Source organism: Falco punctatus (assembly GCF_963210335.1).
Source record: "Falco punctatus genome assembly, chromosome: 19".
NCBI classification, from domain to species: Eukaryota; Metazoa; Chordata; class Aves; order Falconiformes; family Falconidae; genus Falco; species Falco punctatus.
In genome coordinates this window covers 1,716,357-1,734,201 of record NC_137599.1, presented here as the reverse complement: position 1 = coordinate 1,734,201, position 17,845 = coordinate 1,716,357, and the positions used below count along the sequence as shown (strand labels likewise).

Genomic DNA, 17,845 nt, shown 5'->3' with positions numbered 1-17,845 from the left:
GGGGGGGGGCACAGCCTCAAATGACGGCGGGCGGGAGGGACACGCAGCCCCGGCTGCCATGTGCCCAGCGCCAGCCATCACAGATGCTGCAGAGAGACAAGTGCCACCAGGCCCCCCAGGGACCCACAGGCTGCCGGCCGGGGCCCAGCCTCGCGCGGGGGACCCGCCATCTCGCTGCAGGGAGGTGACGGAGCCAACACGCCGTGACATGGGCCTCGTGCCCCCCCCGCCACGGCCAGCGCCTCGCCAGCGCCCGCCGGGGGGTACTTCTTGGCTGTCACAACCCATCTGCGTCGGGGGCAGCGTCTGCTGGCGCCGTAAGTGGGGTTAAACTCGGGGTCACCCGGATCGAGCATCCAAGGCAGGGGGTGTCTCGTGGAAGACAAATGCCTCCCCAAGTCCCCCTGTGCCCTGTCCCCCTCTGTCCCTGGTTGTCACCGGAGCGGGATGCCGGAGGTGATGCTCTGTGGTGCAGGGAGCGCTGGGGATGTAGGGAGGGACAGCAAATGTGTCCCCAGTCCCTGCGTGTGGTTCTTGCGGTGGTGGCCCTGTGGCAGATGTGTCCCCAGGAAGCTGCTCCTCAGTTCTGGCTGCAGGTCCTGGCTCCTCACTGTGGCCAGGGGACATATGGGACTGTGACGGCCACGACCCGCTGTGGCCCCGCTCTGGCCGGTGGCCCAACATCCAGCGCCAGGCGGGTGCCCGGGGCCATCGACACCCGCGCCGGCAGCCTGAACTCCCGGTAACCCACCACGGCCACTGCCAGCATGAGGCCACCCCAGGCACCAAGCCACCCTAATGGAGCGCACAGCCCCAGCAGTCCCTGAACCCTGCCCTGAACCCCCCCAGGAACCCTCGGGGTCCCTCTAAACCCTCCAGCACCTGCAGGAAAGTGGCACTTTGGGGACAAATCCAGCCCTGACGGTGCCAGCAGGACCATCCTGACCTGACACCGAGCCCTGGTGCTTCAGAGGAGCCAAGCTTGGGGCAGGTGGGATTTGGGGCTGGGGTCCCACCACCCCGGCAGAGACACACGGTGCCGACGGCGCATCCCGGCCCCTTCCATCCCCATCGCTCCCCCCCCTCATTTCGCACCCCCACTGCCACCCGGTCTCACGCCGCGCCGGCTGGACCCATGGGCAGCTCTTTAACCGCCGGCTGAAATGAAACCGGCTCCGGCTCCTTCCCCCTGACCTATTTTTAACATTTGATTGGATATTTATTATTTTTTTTTTTCCCCTTCTTCCCGCGCTCCGGCCCCGGGTGCGACCGCGGTGTCAGCCCCGCGTCACATCAATTAACGCGCGCGGGGCATCATTTGTCACTTTGCATTTCCCCGAGACCCCTCACCCTGCCGCCACGGTGGCGGTGGGCACGCGCCAGCCTGGGTGCTCCCGCTGTGGGATGGGTGCTGGCCACGCTCTTCCTGCCCGTTTTGGGGTGCACAGCTCCGCATGGTGGGGACCCACCAGCTGGTGCTGCCACCCGCTTTGGTGGGATCCTGGTGCTGGGTAGGAGGGTCCCCGGCAGGGACGGGGACACTGGAGCGTGGCCCCCCCGGCCCCTAGCAGCCGGTGCCGACACCTCCACTTCCGTTGCAGGGCCCCCACGGGTATTTTTATCTCCCGGCTCTGCCATTTGGCACGCAGTGAGTGTCCATCCCCACCGCTGCCCTGCCTCCAGCTGCCTCCCCCAGCCCGCACCACCCCCCAGGGCAGGATTGGACCCTCTGGAGCTGCGTCGGACCCTGTAGGACTGCATAGGACCTGATGGGACCCCATGGGGCAGGACTGGACCCTATGGAGGATGATCAAGCCCTAGATAGCAGGATAGGGCCCTGCAGAGTAGGATGGGACCTTGCAGGAGTGGATAGGACCCAAGTAGGCAGGATGAGGCCCTTCCTGACAGGACAGGACCCTGCAGCGCAGGGTGGGAACCTATGGAGCAGGATTGGACCCTGTAGGGCAGGCTTGTTTCCTGCAGGGTGGCTGGAAAGCAGGACTAGACTCTCTGCGGCAGGATCAGACCCTGGCAGGGAAGATGGGACCCTGCAGGGCAGGATTGGACCCTACGGGATGGGATAGGGTCCTGTGTGGCAGGACCTTCCAGACCCAGCTGGCTTTCTGCGGGACACGATGGGACCCAAAGGGGCAGGATTGGCCCCCGTGGGGCAGGACCAGCCACCACCAGCTCTTCTGCTGGGCAGCAGCATCCTCAGCCCCATCCCAGGGGGGTCCAGCCCCCCACATCCCCATGTCCCCCGTGCCCCCGAGCCCGTGGGACCCCTGCATGGCCGGACCCCCGAACGGGGGCTCTCGGGAGGGCCGTGGCAGCGGCGTGGGTGATGCCGCACACGCGTGTGCCCAGCGGGGCTGCACGTTGTCAGAAGCTGTAGCCCGTGTCGGAGCCGCCGTCCCCCCGCCTGCTCAGCACACATCACTCCCCGGCCTTCGCCTCCCGCTGACGAAGAGGAAGGGCCGGGGGCCTGAGCCCCCAGCCCCACGTGCCCACGTCACGCTAAGCCGGCCAGACAGGGGCTGCAGCCCCCCGGCGCTCCCCACAGCCGTGGCTTTTCACCCAGGATCTGGCTCCCGCTGAAGCAAATCGCCTCGTACAGGAGGGGGGCGAGGGGCCGTGGCGGGGGGTGACACAGGCTCCCCCCGGCCCACTGGGTGCTGGCGGGGGGGCCTTGGCATACCCAGCGGACCCCCCCCCACGCTCCGCTGCCGCGCTGCACGCACGCACGCGCACACGGCAGGCCGCCCGCGCGCACACGGGCACGCTCGTGCCGGCAGCCTTGCACGCACATGGCTGGCTCTCTTGCACACCCACAGCAGCCCCTGTGCACAACCGTGCACGCATCGAGCCCTTGCACACCCATGCACACACTGAGCCCTTGCACACCCCGAGTCTTGCACACCCATGCGCACGCTAAGCCCTTGCACACCCATGCATGCACAGGCTCCCTTGCACACCCACAGCACACCCCAGACCCCTCACACACGCACTGGCCCCCTCGCACACCTGGGCACACACTGACACCCTCGCACACCCGTGTCTTCTTGCACACACACACTCCCTGGCCCCTTGCACACCCAGGCATACTCACACAGAAGCTTCCTTGCACATAAGCACACAGAAGCTTCCTTGCACGCCTGTGCACAGCCCCCCCAGCCCTCTTGCACACACACACCCCAGACCCCTTGCACACCCACACAGCCCCATGCTCATCGATGCGCTGCCCCATGCACGGGGGGACGGTGGCACCCCAGACACGGTGGCACCCCGGACACGGTGGCACCCCAACAGGGACGCGGTGGCTGCTCCGTGCACACTGCCACCTCCCACGCAGGCTCCCACAGCCAGGGCGAGGAAGAGGAGGAGGGCCAGGACCCAAGCTGCGGTTCAGTCCCTGGAGCTGTGGGCAGGATCAGTCCCGCAGGCAGGTGGCAATGCACCCACCACCGCTGAGCTCCGCAACGCTGGGTGCTGGGGCTTCGAGTGGCCAGGGATGAAGCGGGGGGGGGGGTCCCTTGGCCAGACCCCACGGTGGCACCCCACGGCAGGGCCCCCGGCAGCGTGGCGGCGGTGGTGGCGGGGGCGCAGGGGGCACGGGGCTGAGCACCAGGAGGGTTTTGGATGGCAGCGGCTGGAACGATGTTAATGACTTTTCTTCCTGTTGCTCTCCTTTTACACCGAGGGCAGCTCCGTAACCAGAGCCGCTTCCTTCCCCGAGATTAAGGAGCCGTCTGCTGGGCCCCCCCCGGCTGCTGACCCCCCCGGCGCTGCCACCGACTTGTCACCCCCAGCTGGCCCAGGCAGTGCTGGGGAAGGGGCAGCACCCATGGGTGCTCCCCTTCCAGCAGGGGCTGGTGGCTGGAGGCGCTGAGCATCCTCCCAGCCCTGGTCAGGATTTGTCCTATCAGAAGGTGGTTTGAGGGTGCTCAGGGGAAGCCCCACGGTGGGACGAGCTCATCACGCCCCCCCCCCCGCTCCCCTCCTTCCCCCCGGGCCCCCCCGTGGGGCTTCCCCCTGCAGTGGGGCTGCCAAAGGCTGGGGTGGAGGGTGGTGGCCGCCTGCCAGTGCCGGGTGGTTTGGGGCAGGAAGGAGGGCGACAGCGCCAGGGTGCAGGGTGAGGTGTGGTGGGGGGGGGATGACAGGGACCCCAGGACCCACCACAGTGGGGGCTGAGCCCCCCAAACCGGCCACTGGCTCTGCCTCATTGCCCACCCATCACCACCCGTGACTCGATTTCCCCTGCCCGCCCTGACTCAGAGGGCACGGTTGGTGCCATGGGACCTGGAGAGGGGGGGGACACACACACACAACAGGGTGCCTGGGGTGCTCCGACTGTGGGATGGCCAAACTGGGGGTGCAGGAGGGGGCTTTGCAGGGTGGGAGCCCAGGTAGGCTACTGGGGGGGCTCAGCAGCATTGTTCCTCTCTGGGGTACAGTAGGGATGTGGCTCCATCTCACCCTGTGCCCTTCAGCCCCTGGGCTGCAAAGCACCCAGGGCTGGATGCAGCCGGGTGCAGGATGCAGCCCCGGGCTGGGGTGCGCTGGTGGTCCCCCGGGTGGGTGGCAGGTGGCCAGCCTGGCCCGGCCGCGCTGCGGTTTGCATTCATGCCTCCATGAACTTCTCAGCAACGCGCTGCCTTCGAGCAGCAGCGAGATGCAAATTCCTCTGGGGTGGGGGGAGTATTTTTGGTTTTCCCTGAGACCAAATTTAGCCCCCGTGGGTGCCCGGTGCCTTCGCGCTCGTTTTAATAATGAAAACAGGAACAATGCCATTTACTCAGAAAATAACCCCCCAGTTTCCCCTTGGTCCCCAGCAGCCAAATTCCCACCGGGAAGGCAAATCCCCACAGCAGCACCGGCACCTGCCTGGGGTCTGGGCTGGAGGGTGGCATGGGGACGGTGGGATGTGGGGACATGGGGACATGGGCTTGCACCCTGCGTGGGGCTGGCTCCTGCCCAGCACCTCTGCTGGGGGTTTGGTCCTGCCGGCACCGGGGCTGATGCCCAGGAGCAGTGAGATGCGGGATGGAGCCGTGTTGCAGAGGTGACGTGGAGCAGGAGGGGTCTGGGGTAACCCACCCACAGAGGCTCTGACCCCCATCCCATGCTGGCACTGGAGACCCCAGGGATGGGGATGTTCCACCCTGCAGCTGCAGCAGGAGAAACTGAGGCACGGGGCGATGCTGGGGTTTGGCCCTTAGGAAACTGGAAATCCTGCTGGGGACGGGCACGGGCTCGGCGCTGCGGCTGGCTCGGGGACGGCTGCGGCCGGTGGGGCAGAGCCTGTGCGGCAGCAAGCGTGGCCCTGGCCCACGGGGCGTATCCTGCACCGTCAGCCACATCCTCCCCGGCCCCGCCGCGGGCACCGGTGCTCGGCGAGTGCCGGAAACCAAGTGGGTGTCCAGGAGGGTCTCAGGCACAGGGGACACACGCTGGTGCCCACAGCCAGCAGCCCCACGCTCTCGGGGATGCTTGGATGTGCAAAGTGCCGTGTTGTATCAGCCATCAGCAGAGGGGAAACTGAGGCACGGGGCTTGAAGCGAAGGAATTTGGCCCCGAGAGGTGCCAGGGGTCCTGCCCTCCAGGAAGGGCCCTGCAGGTGAGGGTACCTGGCCAGCTCGGCTGCTGTGGAGCCGTTGTCCAGCTGGAGGGAGGTTTGGGTCCAACTCTCAGTGCTCCCTCACCATGGAGGGCTGAGCTCAGGCCACTTGGCGCAGAGACTGTCCCATCCCAAGGGACATTGAACCTGGATCCCGGGCTGAGGATGCCCCGGAGCATCTCTGTCACCGTCAGACAGGGCCGTCGGAGGCTGTTCGAGGTGACGGCCAGGACACGGCTCCCAGCTCTCCTCTCCCTCCTGGCCCTGGGCGAGTCCTCCCTGCGCAGGGACACTTGTGACAACCATCGCCCCAGGAGTCCCGCTGTGTCTCCCAGGGAGGGCTGTGTCCCCGGTGTCACTTTACTGTGTAAGGCGGGGGGAAACTCAAGGACATGACACCCTGGGGACAGAGCCATCCTCCTTCCTGCACCCTGCTGGACCCCACTGTGGGCACCAGCCAGGACCGGGACCCCCAGGGGCAAGGGGGACATGGGGTGGCGGTGGCAGGTCCCCATCCACGGGCGCAGCGGGGATGCTCGCAAGCCCAGCACCCGTCTGGGTGGCTGCCACGGCTGATCTCGCAGCGGGGGGGGTGCCTGTGAATTTATCCTCGCCGGCGATGGTATAACGGGAATGAATTAGCACGTCGTGACGTCAGGGAGCACATGTGCTGCAGCACTTGCTACCCCCCTGTTAATGAGTCGCTCCCCCCCATCCATACCCCCCCTCCACTCTGGCCTTTATTTTTCCTCCTAGAGAAATTTTCTGGAAATTTCCTTGTTTTCTTCTTTTTCTCGCTTGGGAACTCAGCGGGGGGATTCCTGCCTGATGGCTGGGGAGGGGGTGGCGGTGCCCTGGCAGCCTGGGGGTGCCCGGGGAGGCAGGGGACAGCTGCCATGCTCTGCCAGGGACACAGAGGCCAGGCGCAGCTGTGCCGCAGAGGGGTGCACATGCGTGTGCGTGCACACACCAGGCCAGGGGTGAGCTGGGGGGGGGGCTGCCCTAACTGCAAATCCCCCCCCCGCCCCTGCTGCTGCCGCATGCCCCACCGCTGGCCCTCTCCCCCACCGACTGCTGGGGGATTAGGGGCCAGGAGGAGCTGGCAGGGAGCCGGAAAGGCAGGGAGGGGGTCAGCGGGGGGGGGCTTTGCATAGAGATTGAAGCCCAGGACCCCTCTGAACAATGACACCGGTGAAAAGCTGGTCAGAATGGCTGCTAAGCTGTGTCTGATGGGCCAATACACAACCCCCTGCGAGACCACCGCTCCTGCCAGAGGTGACTCACCGTGGGGACGTGGGGGTCTCATCCATCCACCCCCCATGGCCCGGACACAGCCCCCACGCATCCTTAACTCCCCATTTCCTCCTGCAACACAGCCGGACCCCTCTGTGGGGGAAGCAGAGCTGTCTCCATCCCTGTCCCCATCTACGACCCTGTCCCCATCCCCATCCCTGTCCCCATCTGCTCTCGCTGCCCCCTGGCAGCACTGTCACTGACCCCAGGGCCACAGAGCCCAGGGGATTTAGATGTGGGTTTGGTAGAGACCCACATGTGCCCCTTTCTCCCCCCTCCCCACACAAGACCCCAACCCCAGAGGGGTCCCAGAGGCATGGGGACGGCTGGGCACATCTCTGCACCCAGGGGCCGAGCCAGGAGGAGGACACACAGGCGCATGGCAGTGTCACCCGTCCTTTCGTGCAGCGTGGGAGTGACAGGCGGGGGGTGGCACCCAGCCGTCCCCCACCCCTCCACAGCACTGCCCCACTGGGAATGGAAAGTATTGACGGGCGCTGAGCTGGGGAGCTGTCAAGGGAAGCGGCCCCTCCAGAGCAAAATGCCACCATGATGGCTCCAGGGGACATGGGGACTCCCCCCGGCACAGAGGGGTCAAGGGCAGGTGCCGGGAAGGCCTGGCCTCAGGGTGGGCACAGGAGAGGGCACGGCTTGTTTGAGCTCCCTGGGGAACTCGGACCCCCCCCCAAATCCAGCAGAAGGGGAGGAGGCCAGGAACTGGACGAGCCCCCAGCCCTGGTTCCCAGGGGCTCACCGGCCCGAGCCACCCCCTGTGTGACACCCCCTTGCTGTGACACTGGGGGGGTGTCCCAAAATATCCACGTGTGGTGGTGTGGGGGGCTGTGGGGACACCCAAGACCCACACAGAGGCTGCCCCAGTCACCCCAGGGAGGGAAGCCCCCCACCTGCCCCTCCCCAGGCCCGGGCAGCACCTCTGGGCAAACAAGCTAATTAATGGATTAATTAAGGGTCCTGGGAGGAGGGGGGGCAGGGTGTTAAGTGGCCCTGTGTCATCCCAGAGCTCCAAAAGCTGGGCAGGAGCCCAACCCAACCTCAGGGCCACTCCATGCTCTGTTGCCCCACAGTGTCCCTGTCCCCTCCTGTGTCCCCACCCCTGCCACTGTCCCATGCCCCCCCATCCTCTCCCACCTCCCCACTCCCCCAGTTTCCCATGTCCCCGCGTGTCCCCCCACCCCTCCCATGCTCCGTGTCCCCTGCGTGTCCCCCCGCCCTTCCCACGCCCCGTGTCCCCCCACTCCCCCGCGTGTGTCCCACTCCCCCGCGTGTGTCCCGCTCCCCCCGTGCCCCGCTCCCCCGTGTCCCGCTCCCCGCCCCGTGCCCCTCCCCGCCCCGGTGGGGGCCGCCCCCGGGGGGGGGCGGAGCTCCCGGCGCGGAGCCGCTTCTTTGGATAAGAGGCGCGGGGCCACGGCGATGGGCAGGTGGAGCGTGTGAGGGCACCGGCGAGCGGCACTGGCGGGGCAGCTCCCCCCCGCCCCCCCGACGGCACTTTTGGGGGCTTTCCGGGTGTTTGGGGATTTTTTTTGTCGGGGTGGTTTTTTTTTCGCCCCTCTTTCCCTTGGCTTTCCCCGGGCCGCCACGGCTCGTCCCCCGCCCCGCACCCTCCCCGGGGCCGCCGGGCATGGAGGGGGCGGCGGGAGCCCGGCGAGGTGGGCACCGCTGAAGGGCGCCGGGCTCCGCGTCCCGGGGCCGCCGGGGGGGCCCGCATGAGCGGCTGAGCGGGGCCGGTGCCCCCCGCCCGTCCATGGGCGCGCTGGAGCCGGGCACCGGAGCCCCCCGCCCCGCCGTCCCCATGCTCAGCGCCGCCGCCAGCTTCGCCAAGGAGCCGCCGGGCCCCCGGGACGCCGCCGCCGCCTACTACGGTGATGGGGGGGGACCGGAGCCAGGAGCACCCCCTCTCCCTTACGGCACCGCCGGTGGCTTCGGTGCTCGGTTCCTGGGGCCGTGCCCGCCTTACCGGGCTCCGCCGCCCCCCGCCGCAGCCCCGGTGGAGGGTTACGCGGGCGCGGAGCTGTACGCGGGGGCAGAGGGGGCGTACGGCGCCGGGACCGGGCCGCTGTGCCCCCGCACCGGGCCGCTCTGCGCCCTGCCCGGGTACCGGGCGGCCGGTAAGGTGCAGGTGATGCTCAACAACTACCCGCTCTGGGCCAAGTTCCACAAGCACCAGACCGAGATGATCATCACCAAGCAGGGCAGGTGAGCCGGGGAGGGGGGCGCACCGGGGGGGGAGGGTGTCCGGGCGGGGAGGTTCTGTGCGGGGGGGCACCGGGACAGACCGGCAGCAGCACTGGGACCCGTACAGGCAGTGGGGAGGGGAGGGTGGGGGTCCGGGGTGGGCAGGGGAATTGGGGGTGCTGGGGTGGGTGCGCTGGCAGTGGGGGTGCGGGACAAGCCGGGGGGGCTGCGGGGTGGGGGGTGATCGGCACGGTGGGGGGCTGGAGGTTCCTGCCTTGTCACCCCAAAGTGCTGGAGGTGTTTTTGAGGCTGGGGGTCCCCATCTGCCCGTGCAAGGGGGGGGGGGGGCTGTGTGTGCAGGAGGGGATCCCCATCCCTGTGGGTTTGGGGGTGATGTCTTTCTGTGGGGGTGAAGCAAAAAGGTGGGGGAGCAAAGTGGACCAGACTCCCCCCCCCAGGTCTTGTTTTCTAGGGGAGTTGAGGCTTGTTGGAAGCAGAAGGGGGTCTGGGGGTGTCCCCACCTGTGTCAGGGTGGAGCAGGGGGGGCTGGACCTCCCGTGCCCAGGCAGGGTCTGTTGTGCCAGGAAGCTCACGGAGATGGGGCCGGGCGGCAGCGGTTACCCAGCCCCGACCCACGGGCCGGATCCAGCTCAGCGCTGCAACAAGTAGTGACGGTGCGGTGCCTGCCACCCCACGAACACGGCGGGGGTGGGGTGGGGGGGTGGCACCCCCTCTACCTGCTGTCCTCCCCCTCCAGGATGGAAATCTCCCCCTGCTCTGTGGGGCAGGCAGAGGCCGGGTGCCCCCCATGTGCCTGGGGAAGGGGTTCGGCAACATCCCGGGTGCCAAAACAGGCGTTGGTGACACCGCAGCCGGGCACCTGCTGTCCCCTCCGTGCTGCCTCTTGCTCACAGGCTGTGGGTTCCTGGGCTTGGGACAGGGTAGGGGGATATATGGGGGGCTAAAGTCTACCCCACCTCTGCCAACACCCCTGCTTATGGAGTCGGGGGGGTGGGGGGCTGTGATACAGGCTGGAGGGGCTGTGGAGTTGCCCCGACTTGGAGCAAGGGGAGCCCAGAATGCTGGTGCCCACCCTGTGCCTGTCCTTCGGCCCCACGCTGGGGTGATGGGGGGGCGTGTGTGTGTGTGCTGTGCTTTGGGGGGGTCTCAGTGGGATCATGCAGGGGTGACGAGGGGAGTGTGAGCATGGGGGGGCATGGGGGGCTCAGCCCCCTCTGGATCAGGGGCTGTGCTGTAGCTCCTAAAAATCCATGGTAAGGGGGAGAGAGGGCAGCCGGCAGAGACCCCCCCCAGCTCCTCCTGCTGCAGTGACTGCCCCCCAGCCCCCCCACCCCCGTTGCCATTTCTTGGCTTAGGGGTTCTTCTTCTGCATGATGCCGGGGCTCGGCACGGGGGCTGCCGGCAGCGATGCTCTGTGCCCTCTCCCCTTCTCTCCCTCGGCCGAGACAGACGATGTCACTTCGATGCTGAGACCAACCTGCTTAATGTGTTGGAAGTCTAAACACGTTAGGGCCGCTTGGTTTGCCACGGCCGTTCCCAGGCCTGCTCCCCCCGCCGGGCTTGGGGCCGCTCAGCAGCGAACCAGCACCGACACGGGTGGGCTGATGTGTCCCCAGCATCGGCCAAGGGGCTGGCAGGGGCATCGGACCCTCCAAATGGTTGTTTCTCACCCACCATCATTTAGGTCCCACTGAAATCTGCCCTGTTGCTTTCCTTCTCGCTTCCCCCAGCCCTTACAGCTGATGCTGGGGCAATGCCCGTCCCCGCTGTGTCAGAGCAGCTCAGGATTTGGCGCTGAGGGTCTGGAAAGTGGGGTGCTGCCCTCTCTGCCCTGCTGCCCATCTGGGCTCTGTCACCCACTTCCAGCCTGAAGCCAGGCGATGTTGGGGCTCTTCTGCCAGCTCCACCCCCCATGGCGACTCTGCAGAGGGGCTGGGGGGGGATGTGCTCTGTGCTGGGGTTGGGGGCTCATGGCAAAGCCAGCCTGGGAAGATGTCAAACTCAGAGCCACAAAACATCCGTTTCCCCCGACCCCGAGCTGCTTTTGCAAAAATCTGTGTGCAGGGCCAGGCTGCAGCTCTGCTGAGACACAGGAAAAACCACAAAGCAGGGGCCTGGGGGGCACGTGTGCCTCAAAGCAGGCACCCCCCAGCCTGGGGGGCTCTGGGACAGAGCAGGGGACGTGTTCCATCGGCAGTGCCCGTGCCCCGTCTCATCGGGCTCTGCCAGTCCCTCGGTGCCGGCGTCCCTGGGTTGCAGCCCCCCGTGTCCCCATGGAGAGGGGCTGAGGCCAGGTCGGAGATGGCAGCACCCGGTCAGGTGTTGGGGTTGACCCCCGCTGGCACCTTCCCTGCCCACTCCCACCTCTCTGTCGCGGCTCTGACACCATTCCGTGCCATCACACGCCGTCCTGTGCCATCCCACGCCACCCCACATCCACTCATCCCAGGCAAAAATAATTTCCTGCTGGTTTCCCACGCGGGTCCCTCTCCCTCCGCCCCGCAGGGCGCTCGGGGCTCAGCCAGGGCAGGATTTCTGCGGAAACCCCCAAGGACTCGCCATCGCCCCGGGGAATTCCTGCCACAGGGTTCTGCTGCAAAGCCAGGGCTGGCTTTGCTTTTTTGGGGGACACGGGGGGTGGCTTTGCCTTTCAGGGGGACACAGAGGCCGGCTTTGCATTTGGGGGGGACTCGGTGCTGTCTCTGGGGGTGCAGGGGCTGGTTTTGCATTTGTGGACACGGAGGATGGCATTGCCTTTGGGGAGGATGCTGGGGGTGGTTTGCGCTCGGGGGATACGGGCTGGCGTTGCCTTTGCAGGGGACATGGAGGACAGCTTTGGGGACATAAGAGCTGGGTTTGTGTTTGGCAAACACAAGAATTAGCTTTGGTTTGAGGGGTGCCAGGGGTGGCCGTGCAGTTGCAAGGAGACATGGGCCGGCATCGCCTTTCCAGGGGGACTTGAGGACAGTTTGCCCAGGCCAGCAGCGGCTCTCCCGGTGCACGCCGGGCTGGGGGGACCCGGTGCCCAGTTGGCAGCTCTGTGGGGCTGGAGGCAGTGGTGTGGCAGTGCCACTATGTAGCTATGCCACCATGTAGCTCTGCCATGCACCTGTGCCGTGCCGCACAGTGCAGCCACGTAGCACCGTGCAGCCGTGCCATGTCACCATGCCGAGCAGCCTCACCGTGCAACCACGCAGCTGTGCACTGCAGCCACTGTGCCATGCATTGCCGTGCAGCCGTGCCATGTCCCCGTGCCGTGCTGAGCAGCCGTGCCATACAGCTGTGCCATGCAGCTGTGCAGCGGGGGCGGCGGGCAGGTGGAGCACGGTGCGGGCTGTGCCGATCTCCCACACGACCGTGGTTCTTGCAGCTGCTTGGGCTGGGGCGCGTTGGGTTGCCAGTGGGAGAGGAGGCGGCTCAGGAAGCTGGCAGCCCCCCCGTTGTGCTTGCAGGGGGGCAGTGCTGGCTGGGGGCACGGTGGCACTTCTGGCCCCACGCAGGTTTGCAGGCAGTTGACCCCCAGATTTCTTTCTGCCTGGGTTCATCCTGGACCCCCTGTCCCTGCTCCTGGTGTCCCCATGACCCCGGGGTCCCATGTCAACCTTGACACCCATGTCCCTTGGATGTGCGTCCAGCTCCCCCTGGCTCCCCTGCCCCATGGCCTCACATGCCCTGTCCCCACCAGCCCCCTGAGTCAAGGCGTTCACGCAGGGACAAACCTGGGGGCAGCCTGAGGGCCGGGAGCCCCTTCTAGAGCTCCAGAAACGAACGTGCGAAGAGAGGGAAACCAGAAGTGGCCACTGGCTTTTGGGGTGCACGGGGAGGTGGCAGGGGCATCCTGCACCCCACCACGGCACCTCCCAAACCACAGGGACCAGACCCAGGGGAACCAAGTCCTGCCAGAGCAGCAGCCCCGGGAGCTCAAGCACTGGGGGATTTAAAAATAAACTCGAAGCATGCATGGTTTCGGGTCTTACCCCCACCCTCCCATGCCCCGGCCGAGCCCTGCGGTTTGCACCGCGGCAGCGGCTGAGCTGTGACTCTCTCTCGGCTCCGGCAGCAGCGCGAGGCTTGGGGAGCCGGGGAGCCAGCGGTGTGGGAGCAAGCAAGGTGCAAAAAAAAAAAAAAAAACACCAAACCCAGAAAAAGGCTGTTTTCTTCCTCCCTGCTCCTTGCAGCAGCTTGAAGCTGGTGCAACGCTCAGCCTGGCTGCTTGCCCCTTGGCCAGCCGTCACCCTGGCTGATGGTGTGCTGCGAGCTGGTGCTGGTGAGGGTTTTGGCACGTGGAGCACGGTGGTGGCAAGGCAGTGCCGTGCAAGAGCTTGGCAGGGGCTTGAAGGCAGCACAGCCCCTCGCTGCTGCCCTTTGATGTGGCTGCAATTTTTTATCGGTGGCAGGAACCACCTTCCCATGACAGGGCCAGGTCTCCCTCCGGAGGAGGTGTGAGCCCCCCGGGCTGCCCGCTTTCGGCACACCAGTGGCAGGACGGGGTCTGCGCGGGCTTGGCCGGACCCTGGGGTACCCGGGATGCTCGGGGTCCCCATCCATCCCGACCCCAGGGAGCACATGTGCAGCTCCTCACCGTCAGCGCTGCTTTCTTTTTCTTTTCCCCTCTCTTTTGCAAGGGCAATTTTGAGTCAGCGCTGCCTGGTGCGGGTTGCATGCACTCTTTCCACCGCTCTTTGCATGTTGCTTCCCCGGTGCTGTGGCATTGCCCGAGCCACGCTTCCTGCAGGGGCCACGGCTGGTGCCCCCCGCTCCTGCCCCAGCCCCTTGCTTTGCTCCTTGTCCGTGTTTTGGCCCTCTCAGCCCCCCCCCGCTGGGGCGCAGGGGCAGGATGGGGCTCAGCGGGGCTCTCTGGTGCGTGCTGCCATCCCTGTCATGAGTTTCCAGGTCTCTGCCTTGAGGTTGGTGGGAAACCCTGGTGCGCTGGGGCCTGGGTGGCTGGGAGCTGCCGGGGGAGGGGGCAAGGTACCCCCTTCCCATGCTGCTGGGGAGGTAAAGTACACCCACCCCCCCCCAGCCCCCTGCCAGGGGTGAATGGTGCTGGTGGGCAGCCCGCTGGCTCCATCCCTCGCTCCTGCTGGGATGATGGCTGGGCTGAGGGTGGCTCCAGGGAGCAGCCCCCCCTCCCTGCCCCAGCCCGGCCACCCGGGGCCCCTTCTGGCACAGGGGAAGGTGGAAGCCCCCAGCCAGACATGGGACCCCTCGGCTGGGTACGGCTTTCCGAGCCCTTTTTGGAGAAGCCCCAGCACCATTTTATGAGAAACATCGATGCTTTGAGGAGGTGGGGAGTGGGGGGAAAATGCAGCCCCCTCCCCCTGTCGGTTGTCCCCCTTCTCACCCACCAGGTACCAGCAGATGGGAAATGGCACAGCCCGAGAGAGGGAGGGGGCTGGGGGGGTGCGGGGCTGCAGTCCCCCCAGCCCTCTTCCCCAGGGTGGGGGGGTCAGGATGAATTCCCGCATCACCCCATGTGTATCTTACCCTTGCAAAGCTGGGAGGAGGGCTGAGGGCCCCCACATCAGTCTGTGCCGGGGCAGGGGTGGGGTCTGTCCTGTTCCGTGCCAGCGATGGTTTGGTAGCGTGGGTGACACTAACGGGGTAGCCGGGGGGGCTGCTGGTGGTGCCGGGGGGGCTGCTGGTGGTGCTGGGGCTGGTTTCCAGCTCCAGCTGCCAAGAGCCAAAACTCCAGCGGGTACCAAAATGCTGCAGTGGAGGAGCCGTACTCTGCTTGGGGGACGGGGGGCTGAACCAGTGACCCCAGCCATGGCTTGAGGCCCCGCTGTGATGGCAGCTGGGGCTACTGGGGCTATGGGAGCCAGTGACAGAAAGAGAGGGACTACACTTGGAGTGTGAAGTGTCAGATCTCCCACCCCAGAGCTGAGATTTGTGGTACCCCCAGCCCCACCGGTGCGTGGGGACAGCGGGGTGCAGCCCCACAGGGGGTGGCAGCTGCAGCCCTGTGGCCACAGGGTCCCCCCCGTCTGTCCCGTCCTGTCCCCTTCCTGCCCTTGGCACAGGCTGGCGCCCAGCCCGAAATAGCAGCGGTGTTGGTTTCCGATCCGGAAGGTGCTTGGGGAGGGGGAGGAAGATGCCGGTGGGGGGGGATCGGCCCGAGAGCATCCCCCAGCTGCCAGGGTCAGTCAGCTCCTCACGGGCACCCAGCCGGGCATGGGGGGGGGGGGGGGGGCAGGCATCACACTGCCTCAGTTTCCCCATTGCCACTCGGCAAGACAGAGCCACCCCCACACCCAGTGCAGCCCCTTGCAGCAGGGGTTGAGCAGGGGGGTGACAAGTGCCTGCACCTCTGTCCCCTCCCCAGGCGCATGTTCCCGTTCCTCAGCTTCAACCTCTCGGGGCTCAACCCCGTGGCCCACTACAACGTCTGCGTGGACGTGGTGCTGGTGGACCAGCATCACTGGCGCTACCAGGGCGGCAAGTGGGTGCAGTGCGGCAAAGCCGAGGGCAACATGCCAGGTACGGCCACCCCCGCCGTTCCTTCCTCATCCCCCTCTTCACCATGCTGGGCAGGGAATAACCCTGTCCCTGCTGCCCCCCCCCCCCCCCCCCAACCCAGGGAACCGCCTGTACCTGCACCCCGACTCACCCAACACGGGTGCCCACTGGATGCGGCAGGAGGTCTCCTTCGGGAAGCTGAAGCTCACCAACAACAAGGGCGCATCCAACATCGGCCAGGTAAGGGTCCCACCACTGTGCCAGGCTGTGCCAGGTCTCCACATGCCCCCCATGACCACCTGCTGCCCCCCCCCCCCCCCCCCCAGATGATCGTGCTGCAGTCGCTGCACAAGTACCAGCCCCGGCTGCACGTGACGGAGGTGAAGGAGGGCGAGGGCGAGGAGGCGTACCCCTCCCCACACACCCACACCTTCGCCTTCCCCGAGACCCAGTTCATTGCCGTCACAGCCTACCAGAACGCCGATGTGAGTATGAGACAACCCCTCCTCCAGTTCCCAGCATGGGCTTACCCCCCTCCAAACAGCCCCCCAGCAGCACAGGACCCCCAGCATCCTCCCACGGCCACAGAAACCACTGATACACCCCAGTATTGCCCCAGCATCACAGCAACCCTGGTAACCCACCCAGAGCAGCCCCTGGTACCCCCACCCCCCAGTATCCTTTAAGGTCCCCACCATCAGGGAAACCCCAATGGCATCCCCCCAGACCCCCCCATGCCCCTGCCAACACTCTCTCCACAGCATCTCCCTAACCCCTGGTACCCCCCACATCCCTTCAGTATCCCAGTAGCCCCACCAGTGCCCCCTGCATCCCCCCAGCATCCCAGCACCCTGCAATGCCCCGCCACCAGCATCCCAGCAATTGCCCCCTGGCCCCCCCAGCTGAGGCTGAGCCCCATGGGTGCTGGGGTGGGTGTCCTGGGGCAGGCAAGGGTGGGGACCACTTGAGGGAAAAGAAATGGAGGGGACATCCCTGGGCAGGGGGGAGGCTGCCATCAGCCCCAGCACCCCCCAGCTCTGTGTCCCCCCCAAGATCACGCAGCTGAAGATCGACCACAACCCCTTCGCCAAAGGCTTTCGGGACAACTTTGACTCGTGAGTGTCCCCCCGCTCTCCCACCAGCCCCCCCCCCCCCCGCCCTGGCTGGCAGGAGGGCATCCCCCTGACTCCCACCCTGTGTGTCCCCCCCCAGGATGTACACGGCCTCGGAGGGTGACCGCCTCACCCCATCTCCGCCGGAGGGTCCCGGCTGCCAGCAGCTCCTGCCAGCCCCCCGCTTCCAGCCCTTCCTGCCCGAGCAGTACCCGCTGCCCCCCGGGCGCTTCTTCAGTGGGGAGCGGGGGGCTCCGCTGCCCCTGCCCCCCAAGGACCCCCCGTGCTGGTACTTCACCCCCCAGCAGCCGGCTGCCGCCGGGGCTCTGGAATACGGTGGCTACGAGGGGGGGTATGGGGGGGGCAAGCTGGTGCCCTACGGGGTGAAGCCCTTCGCCCTCTCACCTGCCCCACATCCCCCCCTGCCCTACTACCCCGAGGGGCCGGGGGGGTTCGGGGTGGCGGGGGGCTGGAGCCCCGGGCAGTACGGCCCCAAGGGCAGCCCCGGGGCTCTGGGCTGGTACCGGGAGCCCCGGGAGGAGAAGGGGAAGGAGGCGGAGGGCTGGCCCCCCGAGCCCCCCGCCGCCACCTCGGGGGACTCCTCGGACTCGGGGCTGTACGAGTGCAAGCGGCGGCGGGTGTCCCCGTACCCCTCCAGTGCCGAGAGCTCCCCCCCACCCCGAAACGGGGACCTCTACGACAAGGACCTGGGTGCCGACAGCGGCTACTATGGCTTCTACAGCAACTGAGCCGCACCAGGGGGCTCAGACCCCCGCCCCGGGCACCCCAAGGCCACAGGAGCTGGGTGCAAGGGGTCCTGCGAGTGCGTCCCCCTATTTAACACCCGTATCCTGGGAAGACTTGAGTGGAGGGGGGCTGCAGCCAGACAATCAGCCCCCAGTGCCACCCCGGTGGGGGCGCGGGGGCGAGTGGGGAGGGGATGTGGGGGGGACGGTGCATTTTTTTTGTCGTCGGTGGTTTTTAAGCGGGGGGAGGGGGGGGAGGTTAATGCTGAAGTATTTATTGAGCCCCCAAGTGCCCGGCGTGGGGCTGGGGGCAGCAGCATATCTTGCAATAAAGGGAATGCTGTGGGGCATGGCTCTGTGCTCTGTGCACATGGAGGAGGTAAACTGAGGCACCAGGGGGGCTA

The 17,845-nt window shown here is 66.8% G+C and overlaps 1 protein-coding gene across 1 annotated transcript; it reads left to right on the top strand.

Annotated features, from left to right (window-relative positions):
* Positions 1 to 8,337: 8,337 nt before the first annotated feature.
* On the top strand, positions 8,338 to 17,788 carry TBX21 (T-box transcription factor 21). The gene is made up of 6 exons (XM_080369732.1): positions 8,338 to 9,124; positions 15,450 to 15,604; positions 15,705 to 15,823; positions 15,910 to 16,068; positions 16,637 to 16,698; positions 16,796 to 17,788. The coding sequence occupies exons 1-6, from the start codon at positions 8,673 to 8,675 to the stop codon at positions 17,442 to 17,444; spliced, it is 1,596 nt and encodes a 531-aa protein (XP_080225858.1). The 5' UTR covers positions 8,338 to 8,672; the 3' UTR covers positions 17,445 to 17,788.
* The last annotated feature ends 57 nt before the right edge of the window (positions 17,789 to 17,845 follow it).